Source organism: Phaethon aethereus (genome assembly GCF_964289735.1).
Source record: "Phaethon aethereus genome assembly, chromosome: 3".
NCBI lineage: Eukaryota > Metazoa > Chordata > Aves > Phaethontiformes > Phaethontidae > Phaethon > Phaethon aethereus.
In genome coordinates this window covers 8,347,371-8,371,599 of record NC_138576.1, presented here as the reverse complement: position 1 = coordinate 8,371,599, position 24,229 = coordinate 8,347,371, and the positions used below count along the sequence as shown (strand labels likewise).

Below are 24,229 nucleotides of genomic sequence, written 5' to 3'. Positions count from 1 at the left end.
AGAAGCTGAGATGTGACTTGATAAAATTGGCAACACAGTAAGACTGGCATGTAAAACTGAGACCTTGAGTGTCTTGTTGAAATCGAAGTCACAGGACCTAGAAAAGGGGTCAGTTTTGGACAGCAGTGTCAAAGACAGCAAGTGGATGGTGTGGAGTCTTGAGTTGGAGATGGAACAGGTAACTTGGAGATGCAGCAGGGAGGTGGATGCAGCTCTGACTACAGCTGTTTCTCACATCAAGGATGGAAATACAAGCCATTGGAGATGATGAAGCATTAACTGAATGAGGAAGACACCAATGTAATTTTCCCAGGGTGCTTATAAATATGGTAGTTTCCCCACCCTCTGCTTATCACAGAAACTGAAAATTCTTGAAGGTAGGGGCTGTATATTTCTTTGTGTGCTTATGTACAGGGTCCAGAAAGCTGAGATCCCATTCTTGCATCTTTGGGCACTACCGAATTAAATGACATAATAATAATTATTTTGTTAACAAGCTTCTACTGAAACCAAATTATTTTGCCTAATGTTTGTAATGATACACTTAACTACTTCATTAAGGGGCTTAATTATTTGTTCGCTGATGGTTTAGTTCTCTGAAGTAATCCTGCAGGGATGGGATTTATTTCAAGGCCTGATAAACAGCTCTGAAATCCTCTGTTTTTTTCCACACATTTTTAGGGGGCAGCACATAATTTTATAGTCACTACCTGGATTTAATCCTTGCCCACTTAGAGGGCAGAATTGTTTTAACTCTTTGAGAGATTGTGAAATGTGCTAGGTGTAATCTTTCATACATAACCTGTGTCCTTTCTAAGAAAATTACGTTTGTATTCGCTTTCTGCAGCTTACAGTTTTTCCATTTGAATTCCATGTTCCACCTAAATTACTTGTATAAACTACAGAGATATAAATGTAACTCCAAACCATGCAGGATCCTTGAATCAAATTACTAGAAAACACCACAGCCTGTGATAATAGGATCTTGGTCTTTATTCCTTTTGAGATGGGTAAATTTAGCACATATATCTTGCATTTTATTAGCATTGAGAAGTTTCTGGCATGGGTGCTGACAGACACTGTCTAGATTTAGGGGCTAAGAAAATGCAGCCAAGGGATGTATAAACCCATACTGATGATGAAGACAGGGTGACTACACAGACTCCACTCCTAACACAAGAGAGATTTTAATTTTCCTCAAGGCTTTCTTCCACCTCTGTTTATCTAATATCCACTTCCTTCCTGTGTATTCAAGTTATCTGAACAAAATACCAATGCAAAACCCACCTAATTTGAAGCTTTCTGTCCCTGTGTCCTTCATAACTGGAATATTTCAACGCCTGTATCTTTCTGACTGCTATTTTGTCCTTGTTTTGGCAGACCTGTCTCTTGAGAAGCAATAGTGACTTGTGAGCAGTTGCAGTGCAGCCCCCATGGTACCTTGGGGTCAGTGGGCTACTTGCCACCCTGCCTGTGGGAGGGTACAAGCCAGCGAAGGTGGATGAGGTGAACGTCAGCAAACTGCTATGGCACGCAGCCCAGTGCTCATCCTAGCCTTGTCCTACAGTGCAGCAATAGGATGCTTGGAGAGCCACTGTCATTACCTGCTGGAGACAACCGTTCCCGATCCTTCCCTGTTCATAAGCTTTCTAGGGTGGAGTATGTGTCTTGGAGCTGGTGGTGTCAGAAAGATTGTCTGCCCCTGCAATTTCACCTAATCTGGGCTAGAATTTAACAGGTGTGATTACAAAAGTGCGTAGCATCTGCCTTTTACAAAGGTCATGCAGGACATCTCAGAGATTATCTCTTCTTTCTTTCTTTCACCTCTGAAGGAATACCTACACCAAATTCTGCAGGCAGGGGACCTGCACTGCTGGAAGCCATGTGATGCTGCCTAGGAGGCAATAAGCTCTGCAGAAAAGCAGGGGATACTGGCTCAGCTTCGTGATGTGTCAGGCACATTCGCCAGGCTTTCCGCTGGGTTGGAACACTGATAGTGTAAAGCAGCATATGTTTAAGCCCCATAGGCTGTTTCAGCAGTCTCTCACTCTCTCTTTCTCCCCCCACGTTTTTAACCACTGTGTGATATGAATTCCTAAACTCTTTATAGAAATATGTGACAAATAACTATGTTGCCTGGGATAAAATGTATTTCTATATAGGCACTTAAATGCGATCCTCCTGGGTTAACTTCAAAGGTTTTTCTACTTGGCCATTTTATTCTTATGTAATCCATGAGAATTTTTCAAGTGAGATTCATTGTACATGTGCTGGCAACTTGGATTTGAGCACATGTGCCTTATGCCGTTCAGTTGTCACAGTTCACTTCTGAGTGGATAAAGTCTGCTTGTGCTACAACCTCTTCCACAGCCACATGTCACCAGTTGGCAGCCTTGTTGGTAATCTAATGCATGTAAACAGTTCCCTCTACTTTTTTTCTAGATCAGGTCAAGATAAAGATATGGGTAAATGGTGTTTTGTGGGGAACAAAGTGAGGGAATAATTACAGAGGGACTCTGTCAGGATTTATGACTAAAACAAGGACTTTTAGTCTACTGTTTGACTACCTGACTCATTTTCCTAGTTCTAAATACATCCATAATCTCTCCTTCCTTGCACTTTTTTCCTGTAATCCCATCTTGCATGATGTCTGTCTCAATGTCTCATTTGTTTGCTACGAGTAACCAATAGTAATTTCCATGACAGCAGCAGACATGTTTTGTAAATGAACTATCGTTATTCTTTAAAACACTGAGGTTCTTTCTGGAAAGTTGTTTTATGCTGTTTCATTGTGTTGTGAAACAATGGCTCTTGTTTACAATATTGTGTCTGTACTTTCAGATTACTCCATTTCATGCCTCTCTGGTGCTGTTCATTGGCAAAGCCTCAGGTGCAGTTACTGATCCTGTTGCTGGCTTTTTTATTAGCAAAAGTAGATGGACAAAAATTGGCCGGCTCATGCCTTGGTAAGCAGAAATATCTACATATATTTACATATATATACACACATATATATGAATATTGTGTGTGTTGTGATCATACAGTCATCTCATCGAATTAGACTAATTTTTCTTTGCCTTTCTCAGACAACAGTGATTGTATTCATTCTACATATATAAAATCAAAAAGCAAAATTGTAATGTCGTCTATTTCCCTTTAGCTTGTTCACCCATGAAAACACAGAAGAGATTTTCTACTGCTGGAGACATAAACAAATAAAGCCAAGACACTGTGCTGCTAACAAAAGTGGAAGCTCAGATATAAAACTTTCTTGAATCTGTGGTTGAATTTTCAACTTTGTCTAGATTTCTTTAGTTTGGCTTCACTCCTCCACAAAGTTGGAACTTGTTTCTACATGTGTCCTACATGTAGAAACATCTCAGCCTTCTAGGAGCTCTTTTAACTTTAGTTCTCTAGGTAATTCAGTAAAGGATGTGTACATACATGTGGAACAGATGTGACACCATGGCAGTGAAGGGCCCAGCAACCAGCACTGCCCTGACACTCTATGACACTCTTCCTTACAGCAGTCATTCTGGTCCTGCTTCTCTTATGTCCCCATAATCAAAATACTTAATTAAAAAATCACGATGACTTCTATACTGGAATGAGATGCTGTAAGATTTTGATCAGCATTTCTAGAGGACAGAGTGGTGCTTCACTGCAACATATTTATGCCTTGTAGGCATTCTAGCTAAGTACACTTGTATATGTGCCATCCATGTGCTATAAGGAGAGGTTAGAAGAATGAATGTTACTCGTATAGGAAGGATATTGACAGGTGTGAAGCAAGAAAATTGGAAAGCGGTAGTCCATGTTAGAGGAGCCCAAGCTCATATATGCCATAGGACATTTATTTGTTGGATTTTTATTACTTTGGAAGTCGGGAGGAGACAGTAGTTTGTGAAACAAGGAGTCTTTCATCACTGCTCTATCTCATGCTTTATAAGGATGTATTGTAAGATATTTTGAATTCATTTAACCCCCCAACTTGATTCACAGCAAAAATCTAAGAGTAAATATGGTATCCTGAGCAAAGAAGTTGAATTTTCATTGAAAATAAGCTCAGTTTTTTAGCTGGTGGTTCTCTTGCTGTTATGTGGTTTAGGTTTGCAGAAACTTGTCTGTGGGCAGCTTATATCTGACAAAGAATAGAAGGCAAGTACATGTTGGAAGAAGGCTGAGATCAGCTGCTCTTGGCCTTAGGAGGAACAGGGCCTTCAGGTCAAACTTAAGTTTTTTGTCAAGAGCCCCATGGGAAAAGAGGAGCTTGCTGCTGTTTCTCTTTTCAGGATTTGGTTCGTGGCCAGGTAAATGGAGTACTTTTTAATGAGCACTGAATTAACCAAGTAAGAAACTTATTCAGAAAGAAAATAATGACATTCAGAAAGAAAAAAATTGTATTCTGATGCCTTTTTTTCCCCCAATTCTCTGAAAATACTGCAAATACATGTGTTTAGTGTTAGTGTTAAATTGATGTTAGGATAACTCCCATCCTGGCACATGCATGAAGTTATCAGCCCTTTGCACTGTACACCAACTACTGTACAACTTGCACTTCTTACAGGAAAAGTGCTTATCTAACCCAGCCTTTAATATGCATTCATCAAATGGCTGCTTTCTTTGCAGAAGGATTTTGTGTGGTTTTTTGGTAGTGGTAATTTTTTTCATGGGAATTTTGTTCCTACACATTGGAGGTTAGACCATATTTACACAAAGCAAAAAATGGGTCTTCCATTAGCTTAAAAATACTTTGAAATTATTCTGACTTCTTAAGTATCTACTTAAGTAGAGTGTAGCAATAGAATTGGCTGTCAGAAAAGCTTGACAGCAAAGCAAGAACATTAGTAAAGAGGGCAAAAGTTTAACTATAGCTTAATACTGTACTCAATAGAATAAGTTATCAATCACTATTGATCTCCTTTATGTAATGTGTTTAAAAGGCTTAAGCAGACATTGACTTGAAATACAAAAGCTCGTCAAATATTTTGTCAAAGGAGATAATAGGAGACAATCAGATATTCAGCAACTTCAGCAAGGCTCTGAAAACTCACTGACATTAATGAGGAAAGGAAAATGTGGAAAGAGGAGGGAAGGAGGGAAGAATACTAAGAGGGTTATTGCTGAAAAGTCACATGAAAAATTAACTATGAAAATATTTTTCTGTGGTGACTGTCTGGACACAAGTCTGGAAGAGCTCACGATTTTAGAGAGGAAGGTAGACTCCTGAGATGTGTCAGGATTTTACCCTTATCTGTTTTCCATTGCTGACCAGCTGTGGATGAACTGTGGCCTGGGGACCGGAGGGACAGAGAATACCAGAACCTGGCACTTTCCTTGTAAATGCTCAGCTCCCAGTGATGCCGTCCATCCCAAAGAGCAGTCTGGGAAAGCCATTGTTTTACAAAACTATTTACCCACATTACTCTTTTGTATTCCAGGTTTTCAGTTCACGATTGCAAAATAATCAGCTGACCCCCAATGTCAGTAGTGCTGTTGTGAAGGGATTAATCTGTTTTCTCTTTCATGTGTTTGGATATTTTTTGTTGGGATCTTGCTCATCTAATTACATTGTTTAAAGTCTGATTTACAAGAATACAGAAGAGTCCTGATGCTGCTGCAGCTCAGACTTTTAGGAAATAATATCATCTAACCGCTGCTTCCATATCATGAAGTTTGACAAGTGTTTGCCTGAAATAATTTTTAGACTAATGTAATAAATTGCTGGTTAATGGCAATGTGTGGAATTCAAGTTTCTGTGGTTCTTTTTTTTAAGCCACCTTCCTCACCACAAGATGATCCTTTTGTGTTTGAAGTGATTAGGAGTTTTGCTGTTGAGTGAAATGGAGCAAATTATCATATACCTAAATAGATACAGACTGTAGAAACTATTGCAGTGGGCTGTCCAATATCTTTTATGATGTTTTCAGCATTTTTAAGTGTATCAACATATTTGCATTTGCTTGAAGTAGCAATGAAGAGGCTGACTTGAGAGGAAAACTGAAGGCATTAAAATTGGAAGAGGCAATCCTTGGTAATAAATAGACTCGTGAAAATTGCTGAAGTATGTGAAGACGTGGCAATAGGGCTTAGTTTTCAGTGGTTCTTTCTAATAAAGGTCTAGTCTGAGACATGTGCTAAGGAATGGCAATATCGGTATGCTGTTACCGTGCATGTGCAATGAAATTCGGTCTGTTCTGAGTGGGATATTAGCTTAAGTATAGCTCTTTTCCGTCGGATTTCCTGGGGTTTTGTCCATTTTATGGAAGTACTTGTATACATTTTATATTAATCTGTGCATTTAATTCACGGTGATGTTTAATGCTTAAAAACATGTCATCTTTGTAGTTAGAAAAACTGCACATAAATTGCATTACATCGATTATTAGCAGGAAAATTTAATGTGCTTTGCTATCATTTTGTTGAGATTGTTGGCATGTGTTAATCTTCTTTACAGGATGCTGGCATGTACACCCTTCACGGTAGTGTCCTATTTTTTAATGTGGTACCTGCCTCCTTTTGTATCAGGAAGAGTTGCATGGTACCTGACTTTCTACTGCCTTTTCCAAGCACTGACCACAGTAAGTAACTTACAGGTCATGTTGTTTTCAGCAGTAACTTGCTTGTTTTCTCTCTTTTTTAATGCATTCAGATTTAGTAAACTGAGATTTAACAAAACTTTACATTTGATTTCAACTTTTAGTGAGTTTAAAGGATAGGCAGATGTCCTTTTATCAAACTCTGCTGTTTGATGTTTTTTGACAGTGCTTTCTCTGGCAAATGACTTGCTAATTCAGACAGATTACCTCCAGTCACTTTCATTGGCAGTGTCCTAGATACTCAACTCATTCTTGTATGGATCCACAGAGACATTTGGATTCCTAATTCCAGTTAGACATCTAACTTCTCATAACTTCCATTTTCAGGAGCAGATTAGGAGACCAAGTAGGTTTATAGCTCTAGTTCTGGGTGTTTTGACACAAGGTACAAGGCAATGAAAAGTCAGTGTACCAGAGCTGAAATAGTACTGAGAGCAATCATCATGATATTTATGCCTGGACAGAGGAGTATAAGCAGATGAATTTTGTAATACGGCTCAAAACTTGCAATATTTTTGCAGAAGCCATCATTTCAGTGGATGCCAGAGAACTTATCTGACACGTTCTATACTGTACACGTAGGGGTTGCATCACCTCATTTTCCCTTGTAGCCAGTATCAAGGTGAAACAAGGCATCCTCCATGCAAAAGCAGTATCACAGAGCAGATTATGACTGGAAGTGAGACAGGTGCCTTGCAATTTGGCGGGGTGTATCCTGGCTGACTGAATTTCACTGGATAACGTTTTGAAAAAGTGGTTCCCAGGCATTTAAATTGTTTGTATTTAAATTGTTTGTAAACAGGCTTTTCACCTGTTTACAGATCTGTTGGACCTGGGAATTCTGTATTCCTGTGTTAAGCTGGAACGCTTCCCTAGGTCATTTGTTTCCTCTGGAGAAAGATGGTCCATAAGACATTCATGATGGCTTAAAATAATTTAATTCCCTCTCTCTTTTGAAGGAAAACCACAGATTTTCCATGGCAGAGCTTGAAAGTATATATACTTGCCATGTTTGATGAAGGTGAACAGCAATGCATTTTGTATGAACAGAGTAGGATGTGGACTGCCAGACTTAGTTTGCCTGGCTACAGATACTGTTCGAGCAATATCTGTAATGTCCCACTTCCACTTCATATGAGTCTGAGAGTTTGGTCTATATGTTGTTCCAAGATTTTAGAAGTTATTTTTATTTTAGCTCAACACTATGAGGACAGGGTCCCACTCACATCACTACCATCCAAAAGGTGAAGCCTTTAATGTTCAATAGTTATTTTCAATGAAGTACTACTGGAGATAAAGGCCTCTTCTGCAGTAAAAGCGGGGTTCATTTACCCAGCATTGCAATAAATATTATTAGTGCATTGTTTCCACCAAGATTTTATGGCAAGGTATCAATTGCATGCTACAGTGCTGTAAAAACAAACAAGCAAAGTTCCTCATCTACCTTTTTGCCAGTGCATGGACATAGCAATTGGGTGTTTCTACCTGTTCTTAACTCAAATTAAAGAGTATGTGGCCAAATTGTACTGAAGACAAAGTAGTTTTCACAATTATCTCTTGGAATTACATAGCGAGACAGATATTTGAAATATTTGGGGGATTTATACAGTCTCCCGGCTTGTATAAAGTGGAAAATTGTATTGTCTTCATTATGGCTTTGCTTCCTGTTAGTTAGCTCAAGCTAGGAACATGAGTCTCCTAGCGCAAAGAAAACTAGATGCTTTATAGCCTAGCTATGAAGAACATTTTCCCAAGGATGCTGAAGGAGCACAGCATTAAGGTAAAGTCTCTTGGTAATTTATTATTTATTATTTACATTACAAAAGATACTTTTTTCCCCGTATATGCTTTACAAATTAGAAAGACAGGTCTTTGTGCTAAAAAATGCAATGTTCTAAGTAAGTGAATTCCAAGGTCACATTAAACCATTTTCTCAGATATCGAAGGAATACAGCATTTACCCTGACATTTCCTAAGTGATGTTCTTTCTTTGCATAGTTATTCCAAGTACCATATTCTGCTCTCACCATGTTTCTCAGCACAGACCAGAAGGAGAGAGATTCTGCAACGGCATACCGTGAGTGTGATCTGGGCTTTCTCATCTGGACTAGGGCTGAATTTTATTTAGAATCATTCTCTGTCTATAGGAAGTTCCTAATGGTTTGTGTCCCTAAACTGGACATTTATATAAGTTTTTTAATATCTGATGAAAAATATTTTGTCTTGCAAATGATTCCATTTTTCTAGCTAAATAGGAGACATTAATGTTTTGTTGTCTCAAATTGTCTGATTGGCTATAAACACTTTTTGGTTTATTGCTAGCCAGACAAAACAATAAAAATCACTCTTACCCAAGCCAGGATAGGGAATAATGATTTCATTTAAAGGTGACTTGTAGGGGAAAAAAACAAGTGCTGATCTTCTTTAACATTCAGTTCAAGAAAGCCTGAAAGTCATTTTGAGTATTTTCTTTTTCTTCTTTTGAAATTTAATTTTTATTTCCATGGGTTTATGTGTTTCATGTTATAAATTCCAATCTCCAAGCTGTTTTCTCTGAAAAAAATTCTAGAACTCATAGAACCAAGACAGTTAACCCCACCAAAAAAGGAGAGTAATTTTGTGTGCATGTCCACAGCAACTGAAATCTCTCTTTTCATTTGAGCTGTGTCTGTTTAATTCTAACATATACCAGGTAGTTTAAGGACAGATCTTGCTGTAATATAACTAGCACTCTGTATTAGTTAAAAGAATGAGGGCTTCCAGACCATATCTCTGGCTCTTCAACAATCAAAACCAGACAAAGTTTTTGCTTTGAAGCAAATTGATCAGACCAGAAAAGTGCAATCAATGTCTTTCCAAGATTTCCTGTATAGATCATAAATTGAATGTAAGAACAATTTATTTCCTTCCTGCTCTCTTCAGCTCTGTTCTCACGCCTTCTTTATTATGTAACTGCTATGGCCACCAGCATTAAGCAAGGTAAAGAGAAAAGAGTACTCCAGTGTCACTTGAAAGACTTTTCTGTGTCTTAACTTGTCCTTCAGTGTTGCTTTAGAATAACTATAATTTTTTTGTTGCAAATGTTTTCTCTTCCTGGCAAAAAGCCTTTTCTCTTCCGTCAGTCCTTCTAACCCTCAACATACTTGCTTGAGTACATTGAAAACTAGACTATAGAGGCACAATGAAATGGCCAGAAGTGCTAAAAAAAATAATGTCCGAAATTCAAGGTACAATGTCCCCTGAGCAAACCAATCCCTTTCCAGCCACATGGAACAGTTGTAATTTGCATTATCATCAACTATCTCAAGAGAAAGTCTGGGCTAGCAGTCATAGGACAGGACAGAACAGCGGGAGATTCTAGTTGCGTTATATTCTTTGGCACTGACTGTATTCTGAGTCATCTGGCCTAAATTCTAACTAAATCCATGTACCTAGTGTTTCCTATTGTCTGGTTTTATGTCTTCAGAGGCTGTGATCCAAATAAATGTGCTTTCCTATCTGCTAGTCCCATGCAAGACTTCATAGGCATGTGAAATTTTTGCTCGTAAAAACTGTTGAACTCCATGGCTGAGAGGTGTTATACATTTATAGTGTCATTTCATTGTTCAGAAAGGGTTTAACTTTTGAGTGTACAGCTGTTCTCCTAAGCCAAGATAGGGCGGTGGAATGAACCATAGTTTTGACTTTTCAAATGTTGGTATTTTTGTATATTTTGAAACTACATTTGTTTGCAGCCAAGTTTTCTTGTAATGGTTATGATTATGCGAGAATCTTTTTTTTTTCCCCTCTCGTTTTTTTAACAAGTGTTTTACTTAAAGACTTTTGCCTTTCTTTGGGTTTCATAGAGAATTCTTGTTGATAGAATTTCTTGGATGCAGTTGGTTGTTCAGGCATTTCTTCAACTGTTTAAAGAAAAACAGCTGTGTAATATGAAGTGTGCTTTTAAAAAAAAAAAAAGGTTGAGCTCAGAGGATCCATTACCCTCTACTGGAGACAAGCAGAACTGCTTACTGTAAATTTTGTTCTGCTCCTTACTATAAATGCATGGTAGAAATATTGGTTTCCAAAGTTGGTTTAACATAAATCCTACTTACATTCTGGGCAAAATATAACTTACTTCAAGGACAATCTGCTTTCTGAAAGATCAGCTTTCCCGGCTAAGGTGGAAAGTATATAAATTCTGAGCGCACAGAACTTTGAAATCTGCCCGTTTCTCAGCTCTTGCTGCTACTTAGAAAATGAGGTTTCACAATGGTTGTATTTCTGTTGCCTATAATGATGCTTCTGAGCTAATTCTATGTAAGTGCTTGGTAAAATGCAGATGAGGAGACCTAGATAAAGGTTATAAATGCATAGGTGATGTTTTGAATGAAAGGTGTGACTCAGGTGCGTTGCCTTTGCACTGAGTATGCGACTGTTTGGAAGTTCTGCAAGGCCCATCTGAGACTAATTCATGACCAAACACTTCAGGTTGAGGTTAGGATTTCCACCATCTGCCAGCATTTTTGTGTGCATGGACTGAACTGTAATATTGCTAGTAAGAATGTATGTGAAGTTTGGGGAAGATTTTTTTTTTTACGCCCCATTGGTTTAAATTAATGTTACATGAAGCCTCAAATTTTCCATTCAGAAGCATTCTCTGTTTGGGAACATACTAGCAATGGTTTAAATGATCCAAGTCTCCTAGGGAGCCTCTCTTTCTTTTTCCTTACTTGTTCTTCCATAGCTACATACAGCCATCGTTACTGCACTGTTTGAATACCTCACAGGCTGTGTGCACTGCCCTCCCATTAGGTGGAGAAGTGCTTTTATCCCTTTACAAGGATACACAAAAAAGCATGTGTTCAAGGTCACCTGGGAAGACTGCTACAGAGCAGAGAATTTGAATAAAACTGAACCTAGGAGATTTTTAAAAACACCTGTCACTTCCCAGGAAAGCATGATAACCACCAGAACACAACCTACTCTGGAAGTGGCCCTTCAAAATCCCCCATGGTGCTTCTGAGAAAGGAACATGGCACTCCTGGGACCACTGAGAGAGAACAAGTAGGAAAAAAACCTGATGTTTAGGTCAATGAGAAGAGCATTCCCTCATAAACAGGGAGTCTTTGTCCCTGTTCCTGATCTGTTCATGTATTAAACCTTATTCATCTCTATCACTAAGGGACAGGATGCCAGCCAGAGGGACCTGGACGAGCTTGAGGAATGGGCCCATATGAACCTCATGAGATTCAACAAGGCCAAGTGCAGGGTCCTGCACCTGGGTTGGGGCAACCCCCAGTATCAATACAGGCTGGGGGATGAAGGGATGGAGAGCAGCCCTGCCAAGAGGGACTTGGGGGTAATGGTGGATGAAAAGCTGGACATGAGCCGGCAATGTGCGCTCGTAGCCCAGAAGGCCAACCGTATCCTGGGTTGCATCCAAATCAGCGTGGCCGGCAGTTCAAGGGAGGTGATTCTGCCCCTCTACTCCGCTCTGGTGAGACCTCACCTGGAGTCCTGCATCCAGCTCTGGAGCCCTCAGCACAGGAAAGACATGGACCTGTTGGAGAGGGTCCAGAGAAGGGCCACAAAAACGATCCAAGAGGTGGAACACCTCTTCTATGAGGACAGGCTGAGAGAGTTGGGTTTGTTCAGCCTGGAGAAGAGGAGGCTCCAGGGAGACCTTACTGCAGCCTTCCAGTACTTCAAGGGGGCTTGTAAGAAAGATGGGGACAGACTTTTTAGCAGGGCCTGTAGTGATAGGAGAAGGGGAAATGGTTTCAAACTAAAATAGGGCAGATTCAGAATAGAGAGAAGGAAGAACTTTTTCACAAGGAGGGCGGTGAAACACTGGCAGAGGTTGCCCAGAGAGGTGGCAGATGCCCCATCCCTGGAAACATTCCAGGTCAGATTGGACGGGGCTCTGAGCAACCTGATGTAGTTGAAGATGTCCCTGCTCATTGCAGGGGGGTTGGAACGAGATGACCTTTGAAGGTCCCTTCCAACCCAAATTATTCTATGATTCTGTGATTATGCAAAATGTGTAAATAGTGTCTGGAGCTAGGACAGGAATTCAATTTATCTCCTTGCCATGGGGATGCTGGGTATGACCATATTGCATGGAAATAAGAATGGTGGGCTTGAAATTTCTCAGGGTGAGAAGGATCTAGAACACAGATTACTCACCATTTGCCTGCAGTGGAGCTGTAACAACTAGCCACCTTGTTGCCTGATTTTGAGTACATGAAGCATGAGCTGGATGCACAAGGTGAGATCTTTGCTTTCCCAAGCAGAGACTTTGGTTGTTTTTTTAGATGATCCCTTGTTCTGATCACACTTGGAGAGGTAGTGATCTGAATTATTACCTGAGGCTGAGGTTGCTAGTTCTGCCTGACTGTGGTCTTAAGCAGTTAAGAACAGCACCTGATGTTTCCGAGATTTTGCAGCTGTATAATTTCCAACATAAGCCTGAGGTAAGTATCATTTTACTTTACAGTTGGAGAACTCAGAGATCCAATCAGATAAGTGGCTTGACAAATGTTTCATAAGTTATTATCAAGCTTGAGATTAAAAGTCTGATGCTACGGCTCCTAGTCATGCCTTAGAAAAACAGAATTCAGGATTTAAACTGTAGTTCTGCTCTGGTCCTCTAGATGAAAGGTTTCTATGTTATCCTCTTGTGGCTCTTAATCTCAGCCTTATCCATCATGCAGCTTGTAAAAAAGAGGCTATTCCATGGAGGCTCCTAAAAGCTGATCAGAAAATAGATGACAAAAGTCTCTTTCCTTGAAACTGTTCTGTTACTGACCTTTCCTGTTCTGCTGTTCTTGGTATTGCTTTTTCTACTTGTTGCCTGTATGAGAAAATGGTTTGATGAGGTTTCTTTTCAGTGAGACAAATGAGCAAGCTTGCAGACAGTGGAGGATTTGAGTTCTCATCCTTAGTGCACGTTTGTGCTTCCTTCTTTAGGAATGACCATGGAAGTGCTTGGGACCTTGATTGGAGCTGCACTTCAGGGGCAGATTGTGGCCAGTGCTCATGTCTCTCATCACTGCACTGTGAATCCCCCAGTAAACACAACCGACTCCTGGCATGACACTTCCAGCTTTCCAGACCCCTCAGATCCCCTGTCTCATCAAGTGAGTGTCTACGGGCGCACACTAAAATCTCTTGCGGGGGTGGTTCTGTAATACATATCATCATGAACATGACTTCCTTGAAATCAGTAATGCGGGAGCTGAGACAACAACCTTATTGCAAACAGGGCTTCCTGTCTTTGGTCTTTGCAACCACTTCTCAGCGTGACAGTGGAATTACACTGAGGAGCTTTGCTGAAGATGCCAAACTGTAAAGTAGCTAGGAGGTATATGGCCACCCTTTGTTTTCACTAGGGACTGATTTACAGTTTAAAATAGAAACTCAGTAAGAAAAGCTTACTTTACCCTGCCACGAATACTGCATCCAGCTCTGGAGCCCTCAGCACAGGAAAGACATGGACCTGATGGAGCGGGTCCAGAGGAGGCCACAAAAACGATCCAAGGGGTGGAACACCTCTTCTATGAGGACAGGCTGAGAGAGTTGGGGTTGTTCAGCCTGGAGAAGAGAAGGCTTCGGGGAGACCTTACTGCAGCCTGCCCTTCAAGGGGGCTTGTAAGAAAGATGAGGACAGACTTTTTAGCAGGACCTGTAGTGATAGGACAAAGGGAAATGGTTTTAAACTAAAAGAAGGCAGATTTAGACTAGAGAGAAGGAAGGAATGTTTCACAATGAGGGTGGTGAAACACTGGCACAGGTTGCCCAGAGAGGTGGCAGATGCCCCATCCCTGGAAACGTTCCAGGTCAGGTTGGACGGGGCTCTGAGCAACCTGCTCTAGTTGAAGGTGTCCCTGCTCATTGCAGGGGGGTTGGAACGAGATGACCTTTAAAGGTCTCATCCTACCCAAATAACACTATGATTCTACGCAAAAATGGTGGCTATAGCAGAATCTTTCAGTTCAGCCACACTTCTTTTCAAAGTAGTTATCACTAGGGATCTTCTGTAAAGATTAATGACTGTTAGGTGAACAAAACTGTACGTCCTAATTGGAATCTGTATTCTTGTGAAGGTACAAAGCACTGTTGAAAGTAAATGGTTGGTAACGGGCAATTAGTGGGAGCAGGGCTCAGTGGTTAACATGTGGAATTAACCTAGAGATACATGCTTGTTTATTCCATTTTCCACAGTAGATTTTTCCTGTAATCCTGCACAAGTAAGTTAATCTCTTCATGCTTCAGTTTGTTATTTTTTGAGAAACAGAGAAGGTTTTATATCTGGGAGGAAATCCTAAAACCTGATCCAAACCTCAGTGAACACAATTTGATAGTCTTCCATTTTTTCTAGTGGTTTTGAAACAGGCCCTGAATCAAACAATTACCTTGTGTAGCGTTTTTTTCTGTCACTTCTGAAATTGTCAGTTAGTTGGTTCCATTTTACCAGTTGCTGGATTCAGTCTTTCTTTTTATGTTTTCATCTATTTCTCTGTCAGTGCATGTACTAACTGATATACAAAATTCCCCATGAAGAAGATTCTGTGACCTCAGTCTAATCTCAGGTACTTGGCAAAAATCAGGATGTACGTATTCGTGCTCTGCTTATTGTAGTTTAATAGCTCCTATTAGCACTCTTCAGCAGCAGTAAAATCACAAGCTAAAGGCATGTTTTATTCATGCTTTGAATTTGCATACCCTGGCACCACCACTGGTAGTCCAGGAAGGGGACCAAGCCTTGCCTCCCCCTACTCCCAGGCACTGTTCTCTGTCTCTGTGCTACCTGATCCTTTTTTTTGGCATAGGATGTTGTAAGGCTTCCCAGAGACCTGATCTGGGAAACTGCCTGAGGAGAGCTGTGCTGCTTCTGTAAGTGGACATGCCATTTTATGGCTGATTAAAGCATTTTTGAAGCTGCTTGTTAGGTAACTTCTAGTCTATATTTTAACAAGACACAGAACATCATCCTGTCTGCCTTTTTAGCTTCTAGGACAATGGCTTGATGCAGAGAACTACAGTGCTGTTACAGCTCTGTGATTGTTAAGAGGAGTATCTTGAAAAGTTGTGGAGCAAGCTGAATTTCATTGCACGGCAGATTCCCTGCCTGAATCTGATTTATGCCATAATTGCCAACTCCTACTTTCAAATCTCTTAAATGGCTTTCCAGGAAAAAAAAAAAAGTTGATTTATTTCCTGTCTAACCACACGTGCTTTCCTGTACTTTTTGGGATAGGAGGGAGATGGAGAAAGAAGCTTCACAAAGAGTTGAATGTCAAGTAGTTTTATATTTTGCAAAAAATAACAAAGATATCTAGCTTAAAGTAGCCAGAGTTTGCAGGTAGAACTAATGTCTTCCATTAAACTAGCTACTAACACTGGGAAACAATGGAAAAGACTTTAGACACACAAACATTTTTCAGATCTGAAGAAGTCACAGCGTAATTGGAAACTTGTCTCCTTTTTTTTCCCCACTATATGTGTTGATTTAACTAAAGATATTACCTTCTTCATTTCAGTTCCTTATTTACAAGCAGCCATGTGTTTATTCTTTTGTGAGGATTTTCTGTTTATTTGTTTTGGTCTTTGTTTTTTTCATTTTTCCACTGTTTCATGTGTCACCTTCTCAGGTTTTGTAGGTGTGTGCTATCCCATGGTTAAGAATGGTCTGGATTATGGTGTCCAACTGTTTTCCATTGGTAGGGTTCTGTTCAGTCCTTGTTCTTTCCTGCCCTTTTTCCCAAAGAGCCCTCATGCCTGAGTAGAAGCTATAGTGTGAATGAACTGCTCTGGCAACTCACATTGGGAGTTGGGACCAGAATTTTTTGCCATTTACATAGTCTGGCATCAGTTTGGTTGTATTATGGGAGCATGCATGGCCACCGAGCCACGTGGGGGAGCTGCTTGCATCGCATGACAGGGCACTTGCCTCTTGTTCACATCACGCACAACAGAATAGGCACCTAACTGCATGATTGACAGGAGATGTTGGATCTTGAATTTTGGTTCTGTGACTGATGGACATTGAGTTATAAATTGAGGCAGGACTAGGGTCTATGAACCTGAAGTACCTTCCTTATTATAAAAAAAAATGTTTACAAGAGACCAAATCTTGACTGTTTCTTTTAGTGCCATTCAGGAGTAAGGCCCTGACCTTTTTTGTCATGAGGACTAATTCTTAGCTGCTCAAGAGCACACCTGGTTTAAAAGAAGACCTAGTGAATGACTGGTATTATTTTACTCATTATTAAAGAAAGAAAGTGGAAGAAATGGTTATTTCTAAGCATTCCCGAAGTTGTTACTGTAAGCTTAGGAGTGGATCTTTCCTACTGGAAATCAACCATGGATATTGATATAGTTCGTAGATGGGCTAACAAGTTTTGTTTAGGGTCAGAGAATCTTATTTGGCCTACCATGAATATCCTTGATAGTTTAGGCTCAAATTACACTTAACTATGACCTGTGAAAGAAAGCATTTAATTCAATTGCTTTGAGCAAATTAATAAATAGACACAAAATGTAAAATTCATAACGGAATCCTGTTACTATCCTTTTTTCCAGCCCCTTCTCTCCTGACTGGCTGTTTTTGAGGCTGAAATGACCTCATTTAAGTGAATTCAGGTATCTACAATACTGCAGTCTGTAGTCTGTGCAAGCAATAACCAATATTATGAAAGTGCTCTGTGACTTAATTTATAGCTCTGATATAAAAAACCCAAACCTTTAACCCAAATAAAGAATATTCCTGCACGCCTTTATCTCACCATGTCCCCTTCTGAAATGTAAATGCCTTAGCAAAAGCTGTTGTCTTGAAGATTGTCTATATTTACATGGTTCATCTGACTACCTTTGCATTTATACTAAGTGACCTTACATTTGGGAGTACATTCTTGTAATTGCATGCCTGTTTACCAACTGCTTCCTAGATTTATAATAACTCCATTTGAAACATACTGCTGATAATTTGGAATTCAATTTTCCTATCAAATAATCAGTGTGTCCTAAAGGTCTATAACCAGAACTTATTTTATAATTGATAACACAGTATAAAATAAATTATTACAGAATACTAAAGCAAAATATTTTTTTTAAGCATTATTCAAGAGTCAGTGTAATCAGAGTTAGAATCAATAAATGTGATCTAATGATGTGGGAGGTATCCTTGGAGGTTTTGTTCCCCTGGCTAATAGGAAGCAAAGATTTCTGAATTTGCTTGAGTATTTCACTGAATAACTGGGAAAACAAGCATGCAAGCTACCACGTTCTCAAAATATTGCCATGAAAGTGTGATTTCTAAAATCCATTAGAGCCTAAAGGAAGTTTTTATAATCACTATGTATAAATGCAGTAACTGTAGTAATTGTGTTTACATCAGTACTGAGGCCTTTCCTACCCAGCATGAAGTCTGTGTAGCTAGATCACCTGGATTTACTAAAAATCACAATCACTGTATGGATGCTGCATGTTTTTGATAGATGACTGTGTATGTCTATAGCTAGTCACAACATAAGGACATTTTTAAAACATTCAGGTTGCCAACACAGTAGCCCTTTTGTTCACAGCTGCTTTTTTTTTGCAAGAAATATATACTTACGTGCCCTGGATTTATCCTAAAGTAGGTGGTGTTTATAAATGAACTGCAGAAGTGAACAATTTTCAGGGGGGTAGAAGACAATGTAGATGAGCATTTCTTCATTTGCAGATGACTCACCAGAAAGAGACTGACATTTTCATACTGATTTGTCAATCTCCTGTCACAATTTCAAATATGTATGTCTTCTTTCCAAAGGCAAAAGTTTATATGATTGCAGCAGGGGTCATAGGAGGTGTGTATCTTCTTGGAATTGTCATTCTTTTTCTCGGAGTAAAGGAAAAAGATGGTAAGATATATTTACGTATGCCTAGATTTAATAATAATTATTTCACATTCATCTCTGAAAAAAAGATTGTTATTTTATGTATTCTGCTCCTTTTAGATCCTTATGCCTTAAATTCAGACAGAGCAATTCCTTTTTGTAAGGGGCTTGGACTCACCATGAAGCATGGTCCATATGTGAAGCTTACAGCTTCATTTCTTCTCATCTCGACAGCAGTTCAGGTAACTTCAGACTCCCTAAGTCTGTGTGTTGTCTTCATTCCAGTCCCAGCATGGGAGAGTCTGTGGCAGCTAAAATGCAAATAACCTTTTGCTGGTGACTGGAGGTGGTGATTTAGGGGGTGGTGCCTTCCCCTACAACTCAGTAAGGAACCAGAGTCCGTTTTTGATGCCTGGGGTCCTGTGCAGCTGGAGGTGGTTCTTTCAAACAAGAAACAAAGCCAAAGTCCTGACCATTTAAAGATGGCTTTTTTTCTTTTTTTTTTTTTCCATAAAAGGTGAGGAACTAGTCCTAGTGACCCAGATTGGGTCATTATATGTTATCCATCTACAGTCTCCTGTGGTTTCAGTTGCTTAGAGAATGCTTTTTCTCTTCTCTCTGTTCTTCTCTATAGTGTGTGCTGCTTTAAACCATTGCCCCTTTCCTTTGCATAGGTGACTGTTCTCAGGCAGTGGCTGAACTGGTTCTTATGGAGTCTTTTGTGATGGAAGACATTAGGTCAGAGTAAGAAGATATTCAGAGGCAGGAGGTCTTACCTGTCTCAGAGCTAGACAGAGCTAATTTTCAAATGAAGACCTGCAGTTGAATGTGGCTCTCACAAAAAGATGCAATATCTCTCCCATAGAGAGAAGCTGTAGAAAAACTTAAAGCCATTCAGTAAGAAACCCTTACTCCCCATAGTCCATCAGTCTTTTTAAAACTTGATTTTGAGCTATGTTCAACTCAGTAAATATGTTATTTTAATGTGAACCTGTACATACCAGTTGAAGCTGGTGTGAGTGTTGATCTGCTGGAGGGCAGAAAGCCTCTGCAGAGGGATCTGGACAGTCTGGATTCATGGGCTGAGGTCAACTGTATGAGGTTTAATAAGGCCAAGTGCCGGGTCCTGCACTTGGGTCACTACAACCCCATGCAACGCTACAGGCTGGAAAGTTGCCCAGAGGAAAAGGAACTGGGGGTGCTGGTTGACAGCCGGCTGAATATGAGCCGGCAGTGGGCCCAGGTGGCCAAGAAGGCCAACAGCCTCCTGGCCTGTATCAGGAATAGTGTGGCCAGCAGGAGTAAGGAAGTGATTGTGCCCCTGTACTCGGCACTGGTGAGGCCGCATCTTGAATCCTGTGTTCAGTTTTGGGCCTCTCACTACAAGAAGGATGCTGAGGTGCTGGAGCGTGTCCAAAGAAGGGGAACAAAGCTGGTGAGGGGTCTGGAGCACAAGTCTTATGAGGAACAGCTGAGGGAACTGGGGTTGTTCAGTCTGGAGAAGAGGAGGCTGAGGGGAGACCTTATCGCTCTCTACAACTACCTGAAAGGGGTTTCTAGTGACGTGGGTGTTAGTCTCTTCTCCCAACTAACTAGCGATAGCACAAGAGGAAATGGCCTCAAGTTGCCCCAGGGGAGGTTTTAGGAAAAATTTCTTCACAGAGAGAGTGGTCAATCATTGGAACAGGCTGCCCAGGGAGGTGGTGGAGTCACCATCACTGGAAGTATTCAAAAAACGTGTAGACGTGGCACTTCAGGATCTGGTTTAGTGGGCATGGTGGTGTTGGGTTGATGGTTGGACTTGATGATCTTAAAGATCTTTTCCAACCTTAATGATTCTGTGATTCTGTGAAGTTTGCTTTATTTTGAAAACCAAATAATACTCACATTTTTGTCAACAGACTCTTAGTCACATGAGCTATTGATCAAGTGAATATCAGGACAGAGGGCAAGAACACAGCATGTAAGAGAGCAGCGTTGTGTTCCCCAGCAGTCCTGGTGAATTAGCAAGTTCCTTGGAAGGGCTCCTTAAAAGTCTGTATGCCAAAGAAGCACTGAAGTTTCCTGTCGGCCTGGAATTGGGAACAGTTAGTAGGCTGTCCTTTACAGCATCTGTCAGTCCTTGCTAGAAGGCCCAAGGGTGAGAAACAATAGCAGAAGCATTTCTACTTACATCTGGGAGCTGCAGGAACTGTGAGCAACTGCAGAGACAGGAACAAGATGAAAGATTAAAGGTCCCTTATGATCCGGATCCTTCCAGCATCCATTCATTCAGTAAGGATACAGCGCACATCTGGTTGCTGGCAGCCAACTACCTGCTGACAACACCTGGAGAGGAAAAGATCTTCTGTCAGTCCATATCTCTTTATTTTTCTATTTGTGCAGACTGAAGGGAAGGTAAGAGGGGAGGCAGAAGCTGGAAGCTGCATTGGTCCAGTTCAGCCAGCATGAGCAACCCCTGCTATTATTATTCAAGGGAGGGACACTGACTTCATGGGATTTAGTGAGTGGATTACTGATGAGCAAAGGAATAGGCAGGTAAAGATGCACTGGCCATAATGCCAGAGTGTGATATTCTACATCCAAAATGAAGGCAGTGTGAACTGGGCCACAAGCTAGGGAAGGCGCTGGTGGCAATGGAGAAGGGATGTAATTTTTATCCTAATTTGTATAAAATTCATTGGCTGCTTATAATCTACAAGGGCACAAAGGAGCAAGAGTCGATCATACTGCTGTGACATGAGTAATAAATCCTCCTCTGTCATTTGACTTCTGCAGAACTGCTGGAGGTGGGCCTCAACTGTATTCTGGTGTTCAGAACCCCCTTGAGTTCTGCAAACATATGGTGAGAGTGGCTTCATGTGTCATTATAACACAGTGCAGCTAGCTCCTCCCATCCAATGAGTAGTCAGTCTTGTGGCAATATCTGACTTAAAGCTACACTCCATAGCCAAGGCTGGACACAGAACCAGCAGTTAGCAGCTTTACTACAGGAAGTTGTCATGAGTGTAATTCCTGCTGAACAGTAACTTGTCAGAGCTTCTGGTAAAAGATGTATGTCATTATTATTGGCACCAGTACTCTAACATCTTCACCAATGACATAAACAGTGGGATCGAGTGCACCCTCAGCAAGTTTGCAGAGGAAACCCAGCTGAGTGACAGTTGACACGGCTGAGGAACGGGATGCCATCCAGAGGGAGCTGGACAAGCTCAAGAAGTGGGCCCATATGAACCTCATGAGATTCAACAAGGCCAAGTGCAGGGTCCTGCACCTGGGTTGGGGCAACCCCCAGTATCAATACAGGCTGGGGGATGAAGGGATGGAGAGCAGCCCTGCCAAGAGGGACTTGGGGGTAATGGCGGATGAAAAGCTGGACATGAGCCGGCAATGTGCGCTCGTAGCCCAGAAGGCCAACCGTATCCTGCGCTGCATCCAAATCAGCGTGGCCGGCAGTTCAAGGGAGGTGATTCTGCCCCTCTACTCCGCTCTGGTGAGACCTCACCTGGAGTCCTGCGTCCAGCTCTGGAGCCCTCAGCACAGGAAAGACATGGACCTGTTGGAGAGGGTCCAGAGAAGGGCCACAAAAACGATCCAAGGGGTGGAACACCTCTTCTATGAGGACAGGCTGAGAGAGTTGGGTTTGTTCAGCCTGGAGAAGAGGAGGCTCCAGGGAGACCTTACTGCAGCCTTCCAGTACTTCAAGGGGGCTTGTAAGAAAGATGGGGACAGATTTTTTAGGAGGGCCTGTTGTGACAACACAAGAGGTAATGGTTTCAAACTAAAAGAGAGCATATTCAGACTAGAGAGAAGGAAGGAATGTTTCACAATGAGGGTGGTGAAACACTTGCAGAGATTGCCCAGAGAGGTGGCAGATGCCCCATCCCTGGAAACATTCCAGGTCAGGTTGGACAGGGCTCTGAGCAACCTGATCTAGTTGCAGATGTCCCTGCTCATTGCAGGGGGGTTGGACTAGATGGCCTTTAAAGGTCCCTTCCAACCAAAACTGTTCTGTGATTCTGTGTAGCTGTGACAACAACCCAAGTCCATCTCAACATAGGGAATAAAGCCTTTAGATAGAACCCTCTCATAAGGCAACCCTGTTTTGGTCATTTTTATGCTGTGTTAGGTTCATGATTTACCTCTTGCTTGCTCCAAAATTATTGGTGTGTTACTCCAGTGATAGCAGGAGAGATATTGCTTCTTTAAATTGTTGCAAACAAGGGAAGAACGACACTCCAAAATTCTACATTTAACAGATCAGTCATCAGCTATGTTTGGCTAGCTTGGAGTGTGACATCATTTTTTGTCTTTTAATTTTCCTTTCTTTTTTGGTGGTCTTCAATTCTACAGCTGGAGCAGAGCAATTTTGTCCTATTCTGCACTCATGCTGCTGATCTTCGCAACCACTTCCAGTATTTGGTGGTGACCATCTTGGTGAGTTGCACTTCTCTCCCATGTATTTATTTGATAGCTGGCTCTCACTGTTATTTGGCACAAAATAACAGAAGACAAGAAGAGTTTTGTGTCTAGACAGAGCTGTTAAGAAGTTATGCCATCTTTTGCATTGCCTGTTTGAAACAAAGCTGGTGTTCCCTACTGTAGCTTTGGAGGTTTTAGTTGATTTCTTGTTGCTTTTACCTGTAAGTTACTCTCTGCTCCTATAAAAGGCAAAAGCTGCTGCCAGAAAGGAGGCCTGGAATTTTAGCTCTTTTTTCCCTTTCCCCAATCTGATATGCTGAAAATTAAACAACTTTAACTTGTGTATTCAAACGTATGAGCCTTCTGGGCTAGGCAGCTTGCAAGGATAAATATTTAAAATATCCGGAGATGTGAAGATTCTTCTCTAGAGCAATTGGCAGTGTGATAAAAAGATCCTTTCATAGAACCTTTTTTCCTGACATGCAGAGGTAGAATTCTACTTGCTTAGGTGATACTTTTAACTCAGTTACACACTGCTCCTGTATTGCATGATTTACTTTATGATTACAAATAGTATTAGTTGAAAACTGCCACTTTCATCCTTCTGACCAAAGTTCTAACACAAGTAGAATGTTTAACATTGCATAATTACTGGGATGTGCATGTACTGTCCTTTCGCATATTTTGTAGAGAATTTGTCTACCACATAGAATACTGCAGCAGTCATTTCCAGGGAAGCTGTTGCATGGTTTCTGACCCATTTGGCATGGAGATTTTGTAGAACCAACTTGGGGAACTTCATTTCCATGTCTTGGTCCCAGCCTCCCAACACTTTCTACTCCTTTCTGATTCTTCCTTTCCCACATTATAAGACAGATCTTTTCCAATGATTAAAACTAAAATGTTGGAGAGCAAGGGATGACTGCTGAGTATCTTAAGGCTCTGCAAGTAATAGACATCAAGAAAAGAGACAAGAGATAGTAGAGTTAAAGTCAGTAAAGAGTGGAATATAACTGTAACAATGAAATGACATTTGAATTTACAGCAATTGTAAGACTGTCATTAGCAGCAATACTTCAGTGCAGTGGTACTATGTTGCCTGCAGTAGTTGCTGCTGCCAGGTGAGTATGACAGTATATGAAATGGTAATGTTGACTGTAAGCAACTATTTATCTTACAGGTTGTTCCTAAGAATAAACATGTAGTATGGGTTATGTACTTTAAGTATACTTAAGATAAGTGTATCTTGTGCTGCAATTTTCTTCCTGTATGGTGGAGTAGAGCTTAGTTCATTTGTTTGTCAGGTTCAGATAATAAGGCAAAAGGCATTAGCATAAAGTATGACTA

The 24,229-nt window shown here is 40.8% G+C and overlaps 1 protein-coding gene across 1 annotated transcript in view; it reads left to right on the top strand.

Moving 5' to 3' along the window:
* MFSD2B (MFSD2 lysolipid transporter B, sphingolipid) overlaps positions 1–24,229 on the top strand; it is a gene marked incomplete at its 3' end in the record, with an annotated part of 40,737 nt that overhangs the window by 7,641 nt on the left and 8,867 nt on the right. Inside the window, exons 3-9 of the mRNA XM_081997863.1 lie at positions 2,842–2,966; positions 6,458–6,581; positions 8,598–8,676; positions 13,551–13,720; positions 18,394–18,484; positions 18,581–18,702; positions 22,814–22,897. Of these exons, the coding sequence (XP_081853989.1) occupies positions 2,842–2,966; positions 6,458–6,581; positions 8,598–8,676; positions 13,551–13,720; positions 18,394–18,484; positions 18,581–18,702; positions 22,814–22,897 (795 nt within the window). The remainder of the gene's footprint in view (positions 1–2,841; positions 2,967–6,457; positions 6,582–8,597; positions 8,677–13,550; positions 13,721–18,393; positions 18,485–18,580; positions 18,703–22,813; positions 22,898–24,229) is intronic.